Raw genomic sequence first — 9,335 nt, 5'->3', positions numbered from 1 at the left:
TCCACTACCAAAGCCCAAGAAGTGAACAGAATTCTGGTGCAGAAAACGTAACAATGCATGCACAGTTTTAAATAAAAATCTCTGGTTTCTGATGGAAGCATTTAAGACTCAGAATGTTTACTGAGTTATTTATATTGTTCATGTAGTTCAAGCACGGATATGCTGGAAGGTGAAACCAAACTTTGGAGAAACGTACTTTTGCTTCTGAGATCTTGTTCCCAAAAACATTTTGAAATAATGCACTTCCTTGCTCTAACCAAAATATAAGGGAAAACTAACAATGTGTATTGTCAAATATTAATATAACTGTATGAGTGATTTTACATGTCCTAGAGTAAAAAGTGCTGATCCCTAAATGCATCAACATTTTGTTGTTGTGGGAGGTTCTTTGAAATTAGGAAGGACACTTCTGATTGGTAAGAGAGGTGGGCTGCAAAGTTTGCCTAAGACTGGCCATCCATTGCAAAATACAGAGTGGTACTTTAACTCTTCGGAATCTCTTCATAACTGAAGATGTTAAATTTCACTGATTCCTCATCCTGGGTATAAGCAGTACTATATATACATTGGCTATTGATTACAGGGTTTAGTTTAAAAAAAAAAAAAGTCTTCAGGGCAGTGGTCTCGAACAAATTGCAATAGGAAAGAGAAATAAGTGGAAGTGAGTGGGGCAGAACAAGCTGCAAGGTGCTCTTATATGCTGTGCAGTGTCGCTTTTCCAGCTCCAGTCCTGTCAAGGGATTGAGCTATCTTCATGTTGGATTCATGGTTTGTTTTTAAAAGCCACCTGCAACTCTGTGTCTTTCTACAAAGTGCCTCTAATGTAAAGAATTTAAGCTCCCTATTGGGAAATGCACCCACTTGCTCACAATTGGGGATACAGTGCATCTCATTGTGGCAGTGAGGGTAAAGTACTTATATGGTGAATGCATGGACTAAGGAGTTTTGTCCATTCCCTTCCCCTTGGTGGTGGTGGTTGGAAGTAAGAACAGAGCCTGCTTTAAGGTGAAAGAATGACAGTTCCACCCTGCTCAACAGCCAGGAAGCAAACCTCCCTAAAAACACAATCTTCCGAGCAATGTGAGGCCAGTGGAGGGGGGAGCGTCTCTTCATTGCCTCCCCACATCAGTCAACCATAACTTCAACAGTTGGAGAGATGGGGTGCTGCCTGTAAACCTGCTGTGTAATCACATCCATGAACATTGGCCTTGTCTTGTTGTGTTAGGAAACTCCTTAGCCCTGAGATAGGTCATGTTCCTTTTCTCTGCTCTGCCGTTGGAGCATGGGTTGGCATACATGTGCTACCTTTAATCTAGCTAGCACATCTGAAAATAGCAGTGATGACATGGCAGCATGGGCAATACAAGTATGTATCCAGGGGCCTAGGCAGACTTGTACAGCTTCAACTGAAACCTGTGGTGCTGTGAATTCTTTGCTATTCTCAGCACTGCTAGCTAAATTAAAGCTAGTGTGGGTATGTCAGCCCGTGTGGCAGTTGCACCTCCAGTTGCAGTGTAGACTGACTCCGTATCATTCCATTGGCTGCAGTGCACCTGGGAAGAATTAGTTTAGTGAGTTTCATGACTTAACTCTAGGATAATTGAATATAGAAAGAAATAATAAATCATTACCATATCTCTGTATGGATATTTCATACAAACATATTAATAATCAAATCCTTTCAGATCAGAAACATTTTGTGAAATACACTTCCAACTACTCTGAAATGTTGATTCCAGAGCATGATTGTGGAGTTGCCTTAAAGTACATTGAACATTTCTTTTAGCAGTGGGTCACTCACAGTGGTATAGAAATGAAATCATCTTGTGGTGCTGTAAAACTCAAATATTTATACTGAATGTCTTGCTTTTGGGGATAGTTCTTGGTTTTTATCAGGATTTTTCAAAACTTCGAGTCAGTCAACCATTTTTCAACAGTCTTTGGAAGCTGTTCATTTTTTTTATTTTTTTTATTTTTGTTTCAAGAGTCCAAGTTCCCAAGCAACCAGGACCTGTAAACAGCTATCTTTAATTGTATTATGCTTCTTGTTGCCTGGGAACCCTAACGGTGCTACACACCTCACCCCAAACATACAGTAAGATTACTGAATGGTACTTGCAGTCCCAGTTGATTTGCAGTTTAGGAATAGTCTGGTTAGAAAGACAAAGGTCAGTGTTAACCTTGATCGGTGGAGAGACAATATGAGCAATCAAGAAGTGGCCATTTTGAATGTGGGAGGCTCAAAATTTACAACATGGGCTTCCACCCTGCGGAGGTTCCCAGAGTCCAGGTTAGCACGGATGTTGAATGGCAATGACCACGAATTCAGGCTGGTGAATGGACAATTCTTTGTGGACAGAGATGGAACTTTGTTTAATTACATCCTAGATTTTTTGAGGACGCTCCAGCTTTCTTTGCCCACTGACTTTTCAGACTATCAGAGGCTGCAAAGAGAAGCGGACTTCTATGAGCTCCACTCCCTGGCTGATCTCCTGAGCCAGGAAAACTTGCTGAAGCCGAGACCAGAGATCTTGGAAGTGCGATTCTTGCTCCAGGAAACTCGGGCCTTTTTTCGAGTCTTTGGCTCTTGCAGCAACACTATTGAGGTACTGGCTGGACGGGTCACTATGTTTACAGAGCAGTCCTTGAGACAGAACTGGAATAATAATCCTTTCCCTTCTCAGAAGCTCCTCACTCCACTTCCTTTGGAGAGACCTTCTCATCATGACCTGGTTTTTCAATGTGGCACTGACTATTCTGCTGGTGACCAGTTAGTGGCAAGGTATTCACCTTGTGTGGCTTTTCTTTCTTGAAATAATTCCAAGACTTCTACTTCATAAAATACATGCAATTTGCTGCACTGTGATGAGATCATGGGATAATCAATTGCTGGTTCAATGCCAAGAGGTGACTGATTTAACTCCTGTTATACTGATCTAACTTGTAAGTTTCCTTAACTTTTTTAATGGATTTTTGAAAACATCTTATTCTCCTAATTCATTTGACCTTCCTCTCACTTTTTTGCTCTTTCTATATTTCTGATGTGTCTGTCCAGTGGGATGGCTGAGTCACATCGAGAAGCCATTGGAAAATGCAAAATTAAAATACAAGAGAAGAACCACTTGTCAGCAGTAATATTTTTGTGCTCTTGATTCTCTGCCTAGATAAATCCTGCTGTTTGTCCCATATGTAACTGCCTCGGTGTTCTGTCAGCCAAATGACACATCTGAAAGGGTTCACTTCTCCTGTAGTAGGCAGAATGTTTGATAACTGAAAACAAAGTCTGTGAGTTGTCTGAAGTAATAATGGGCAATCACTGAAGATGTTCCTAATTGGCTGAACTGATTACTAATGGTAGAAAATACTTTATCTTAACCTCCTCTCCTTTGAGATGTTTAACTCAGAGCATGTAGGGTACCTTTCTTTTTTCTGGGGAAAGAAGGAAGCTGATCTGTCTCATTAGTGAGGTTGCTAAGTCTGAATGTGGGCTAATACAAGTTTAGAAAATTATAAAATGAGTTTTGTCACACATGCCATTCCCTTGTGCACGTAAGCATCTATAATGCTTGTAACCTACAAACTGGGAAAACTAGGAATAAATTGGATAAAGTTCTTGTGGGAAAGTTTTCCCAGATAAATGTGGAATAAGCTGGGGAAGGGAGGAGGGGAAGATAATTAAAATGGCTACAAACGCACCCCGTAGATTTCATTTTGGAGAAGGGACGAATAGAATGATGGAAGTGGGGATGGAAAACAAAGGTGGAGTTAAGATAATGGACTTTCCTTGTTCCTTAATTATAGATGTTGGTTTTTGTTTTGAAGAATATAAATTGTATACACTACATGAGTTTGGAGGGAGAGTGGGGGCTTAAGAGCTTGGTCCTCTTGCCATTGATTTTTCCGTGGGAAATCGGTGACCTCTATGCTAGCCACAACAGGCTCAGTTACATAGTTTATAATGCTTTTTAGAAGCTCTAAAGAGTGGCTTTATTATACAGTTGGAATTTGTCTCCATACAGGAAAAGATAACCTAGGTTATCGTCTGTGGCTCTTGGAATGCCTGGATTTTTTATGGACACTTCACTGGAATAGTTCCAGTAGGGTTATTCTCTCTTGAAATATATAAATTAAACAATTAAGAGAATGCTGGATTTAAAGGGTTTATCTTTATATCAGTAGGGTTTATCTTTATATTTTGACTTTCTTTAGCTGAATAATTGTAAGAAGCTCATTCTGGGCTTTCTCACGTAGAACATATAAGAAGGCACTTAAATGGTATATAACTTACAGCTTATTGGACTAACTATGCATCAGTGTAGGTTATGGCAACTTAAAAACAGTGAGATGTAGTCTGTTATAACCTCTTTTCTGACTTTGATTAATCAAGCTACACTTTTCTGTTGAACTGCAGAGGAAAAAATCTTACAAACTTATCTCTCATCAATCATTTGTGGTTGTATGGAATCTTTACCTTTTAGTGCTTCTTGTGGACCTTTGTACTTTTTTCATGAACTATGGAGCAATTCTGCCTATCAATTTATGCCACTTTCTAACCGTATTTTTACATGGCTTTTGTTTCTTGAGGTGTCTGGATGAATTTTTAAACCTCCTGTACTTTATTCCAAGTAAAATCAGTTTACTTTAGTTGCAAATAAAGTTCATAACTGTAACTAAAAAAAGCTGCTGTGGAAGGCAAACGACCAGTAAACTTCCCTGTTAATAGGGAGAGGTGCTTTGTAATGAGGAGTGCTGCTATGTAAATGAACCCAGTTCTGCTGACTTTGCACCAGTTTGACTCTTCTTATCTGAGAAACTGCTGTACATTAAGCGTTCTGTCAGTCATTTCCCCTCCATTAAATTAAACAAAATTTAAGAGTTGTTACAATCACTTGTAAGGAAAAAGTGAACTTCATAGTGGAAAAACAAAGTGTCTATTCTGTAAAAATATCATTGGTTAAACTGAAAGAAATAGCTGTGCTTGTAATAAAGTATCAATATATTTAGAAAACAAACTAGAGCTGTCGATTAATCACGGTGAACTCGCATGATTAACTCAAAAATTAGTTGTGATTAATTACAGTTTTAATCGCGCTGTTAATAGAATACCAATTGAAATTTATTAAATATTTTTGGATGTTTTTCTACATTTTCATATATATTGTTTTCTGTGTTTTGTAATTGAAATCAAAGTGCATATTATTTTTGATGATAAATATTTGCACTGTAAAAATGATACACAAAAGAAATTGTATTTTTCAGTTCACCTCCTAAAAGTACTGTAGTGCAATCTAAGTCCACTCTGTCCTCCTCCTTGTTCAGCCAACTGCTAAGACAAACAAGTTTGTTTACATTTTCAGGAGATAATGCTGCCCTCTCTTTATTTACAATGTCACCAGAAAGTGAGAACAGGCGTTTGCATTGCACTTTTGTAGCTGGCATTGCAAGGTATTTATGGGCCAGATATGCTAAACATTCGTATGCCCCTTCATGCTTCAGCCACCATTCCAGAGGACAAGCTTCCATGCTGATGACACTTGTTTAAAAAAAAAAATGTGTTCATTAAATTTGTGACTGAACTCCTTGGGGGAGAATTGTATGTCTCCTGCTCTGTTTTACCTGCATTCTGCCATATATTTCATGTTATAGCAGCCTCGGATGATGACCCAGCACATGTTCATTTTAAGAACACTTTGACAGCAGATTTGACATAACACAAAGAAGGTACCAATGAGAGAATTCTAAAGATAGCTACAGCACTCGACCCAAGGTTTAAGAATCTGAAGTGCCTTTCAAAATCTGAAAGGGACGAGGTGTGGAGCATGCTTTCAGAAGTCTTAAAGGAGCAACACTCTGATGCAGAAACTACAGAACCCGAACCACCAAAAAAGAAAATCAACTTTCTGCTGGTGCATCTGACTCATAATGAAAATGAACATGTGTCGGTCTACACTGCTTCGGATTGTTATTGAGCAGAACCCGTCATCAGCATGGACGCATGTCCTCTGGAATGGTGGTTGAAGCATTAAGGGACATATGAATCTTTAGCGCATCTGGCACGTAAATACCTTGCAACGCCAGCTACAACAGTGCCATGTGAACGCCTGTTCCCACTTTCAGGTGACACTGTGAACAATAAGCAGGCAGCATTACTCCTGCAAATGTAAACAAACTTGTTTGTCTAAGCAATTGGCTGAACAAGTAGTAGGACTGGGAGTGGACTTGCGGGCTCTAAAATTTTACATTGTTTTATTTTTGAATGCAGTTTTTTTTGGTGCATAATTCTACAGTTGTAAGTTCAACTTTCATGATAAAGAGATTGCATTACCGTATTTCTATTAGCTGAATTGAAAAATACTATCTCTTGTTTTTTTACAGTGCAAATACTTGTAATAAATAAATATAAAGTGAGCACTGTGCATTTTGTATTCTGTGTTGTAATTGAAATCAATATATTTGAAAATGTAGAAAACATTGAAAAAAAACTTAAATGTTGTTCTATTATTGTTTAACAGTGCAATTAATCGCAATTAAATCACGCGACAGCCCTAAAACTAATCTAGATTCTTGGCTAGTGTAAATCAGTGCAGCTCTGTTGTAGTCAATGGGAGTCATGCTGATTTACATCAGCTGAGAATTTGGCCCTGTTACATAAATGGTTCCGTCCTCCAAGAAGGATGTTAAGTCGCAATCGCACTTTTCTCTTTCTCTAGGTACGTCTCTATAAAACCTGATCATAGAAAGCTGATTAATGGAACTAACGTACTAGGCCTACTGGTTGACACGTTACTTAGAGAAGGATTTCACCTTGTAAGCACCAGAACAGTCTCCACTGAAGAAAAAGTTGAATGCTACAGTTTTGAAAGGATGAAGAGGCCAGAAACCCTTTTTCTCACTGCCAACCAAAGCCCAGAAAGCCCTGGTGGAGCACAGATGAAGTTAACTCCGATGCACAAGCAGAAATGAAATCTGTTTCTTTACTACCTATCCTTTTGAATCTGGGAAGAGACACGTGTAGACACTACTAACCCCACTATTTCTTTTTTATTTGAAATTGCAACTATTGAGGGTGGTAACAACTGTCAATTTTTATAAATTTCTCAAAAAATCAGTTTCCCTCCTTTTCCTGCAGTCATTTAACAGAGAAGCCAAGTTCTTGGTTTTTTCTCTATTAACCCTTTTCTGGAGCAAGGGAGAATACTGATGCAATATTGAATATGTAGTCCAGAATCAAGCAGTTAAACATGTGCAAGACAATTTCTAAAACTGAGATGGGCATAATGGAAAAAATGAACCATTTTGGGAATAAAGGGAGTCCCTAGATAAAGGTTCTTGCACTCATTGCAGAATACCACCAAGGTGACTTTAACTATGACAACAGCAAGTGAAGTAGTAATAAACAGGGCCCATAGAGCCTTCTCTTCACCTTCCTTTAGAAGGTTTTATAGATGGCTGGAGAAATCTAAATTTGAATGATGACATACTGTTTCTGCAAGCAAAAACTACAAAGACAATCTTTCAATTAGGTGAAAGCAGCATTGTGAAAATATCACAGATATGCCCTGTCCCACTCTCTTTATCTATGAAACCACCATTAGTTTAGTGTATTCTCTCCTCTTGCAGGATCCCCCAAGAAAAGAACCTATTAAACTGTCCCTCAATGCTCCGAACTTGATAAATGTAATATTAAAAAAGGTCTGCTATGCAATGCATGGTAGGCTCTCATGAAAGGTCAGTTAATTAGTAGTGTCCCAATTACAAAAATAAAGAAAAGACTGAATTGTTCTTCAGAAGAAACAAATAGGCTGGAATTCTTAACTAAAATAGTTCAAAGAACTTTTCAACACTTGCCAAATGCGAAAAACAGCTAGGATGAAGGGCTGGCAAAGGTGACTTTAAGACATGGTCACACTGCAGTGCCAGACTGGCCTGAACCAGAAATTAGAGTAGCCTCTTGACTACTCTTAAATTACTCTGGTTTGTAGCAGTTCTAGGAATGTGGGAGTGTAGCAGGTTCTGGATCCATCCCTTCATCCTTGAGGTGTGTGACTGCCAGGAAAGGGTGGTATAGTGGTGGACTCTGCCAATTAAGGATTTCTCCTACTCTGGTTAGGCCTATTAATGGCAACTTTTGGATGGTACAAAGGAGTTTGGGACAGGATCTGGCCCAATAGATCACTACTGTTAAGGACAGGTTTCAGAGTAGCAGCCGTGTTAGTCTGTATTCACAACATGAAAAAGAGTACTTGTGGCACCTTAGAGACTAACAAATTTATTTGAGCATAAGTTGCATCCGATGAAGTGAGCTACAGCTCATGAAAGCTTATGCTCAAATAAATTTGTTAGTCTCTAAGGTGCCACAAGTACTCCTTTTTCTTTTTACTATTCAGGAGACATTACTGAGTTGCCAAGAAATCAAAGACCATTTTGGATGTTTGCATCTATGTGGCTTCCTAATATTGAATTTTTATAAAAGTTACCATGAACATCTCCAGTCAAGAAGACAATCAATGACAGTAAGAAATGTAGATGTACATGACAACCCCCTTAATGGGCAAAGAAAGAAAATGGACTTAAGACTGTACCCAAGGTCTATAACTAAAACAATACCTGATAAACAACAATGAAGTGTAGACTGACTAACTTTTAATAAGCTTTTGTAATGGAAAATATTGTGTTGATTCACATACTGCAGAAATCCTGATAATGTTTTATTTTCATTCTTAATCATATTGAAATTTAAAAAAAAAAAAATCCAAGAGATGAAACTTTTTAAAAGTACTTTCTCCCTTCTAGTGGATTATCTGTTGTCTTGATCCACTTTCCATAGTCCAGGCTGATCATTTTAAAGTATTTTAACAAATATTTTACTAGTGCAATTCCTGCTGGGCTAATAATTCTCAATGTTTCTGGGTCCTGTGGCTATTTAAGTGAAGTGAGCTGTAGCTCACAAAAGCTTATGCTCAAATAAATTCGTTAGTCTCTAAGGTGCCACAAGTACTCCTTTTTACATCAAATTTTGTTATTCAGGGTTCTTACTGATGGTTGCTTAAAAACCTGTGTGTGTGTGTCTGTGTGATATAAAAGGAAAATGCATATTTGAAACACAGGTGTTTTAGCCAAAAAGTGTCTAACCCAGTTTTCTATCCTGTATGTACTTAGAGGTAGATGACCTTAGCTTTTGAAGACTATTTTGCACTAAGATGGTTACTTCAATGGAAAGCATCTGTACAAAAAGTGATAGTGCATGTGGTCAGGCTAAAAATATTTTAACACGGGGCTAGCTTGAGGCTGTGACTAAATGTCAGTAGTAACTTGAGGCAGAGGTGAAAGTGCAC

The 9,335-nt window shown here is 38.3% G+C and overlaps 1 protein-coding gene across 1 annotated transcript; it reads left to right on the top strand.

Moving 5' to 3' along the window:
* The first annotated feature begins 2,108 nt into the window (after positions 1 to 2,108).
* On the top strand, positions 2,109 to 8,272 carry KCNRG (potassium channel regulator). Its single transcript, XM_074960496.1, has 2 exons — positions 2,109 to 2,782; positions 6,711 to 8,272. The coding sequence occupies exons 1-2, from the start codon at positions 2,109 to 2,111 to the stop codon at positions 6,961 to 6,963; spliced, it is 927 nt and encodes a 308-aa protein (XP_074816597.1). The 3' UTR covers positions 6,964 to 8,272.
* Positions 8,273 to 9,335: the final 1,063 nt, after the last annotated feature.

This window comes from Natator depressus, chromosome 1 (assembly GCF_965152275.1).
Source record: "Natator depressus isolate rNatDep1 chromosome 1, rNatDep2.hap1, whole genome shotgun sequence".
NCBI lineage: Eukaryota > Metazoa > Chordata > Testudines > Cheloniidae > Natator > Natator depressus.
The sequence above is the reverse complement of the archived record's forward strand: the minus strand, read 5'-3'. Positions and strand labels throughout refer to the sequence as shown.

Excerpts from the sequence above, each read along its gene's own strand:
- KCNRG (XM_074960496.1), top strand. The coding sequence starts at position 2,109 with ATGGTACTTGCAGTCCCAGTTGATTTGCAGTTTAGGAATAGTCTGGTT. Across the intron at positions 2,783-6,710 it reads GGTGACCAGTTAGTGGCAAG|GTACGTCTCTATAAAACCTG; the intron begins GTATTCACCTTG and ends CTCTTTCTCTAG.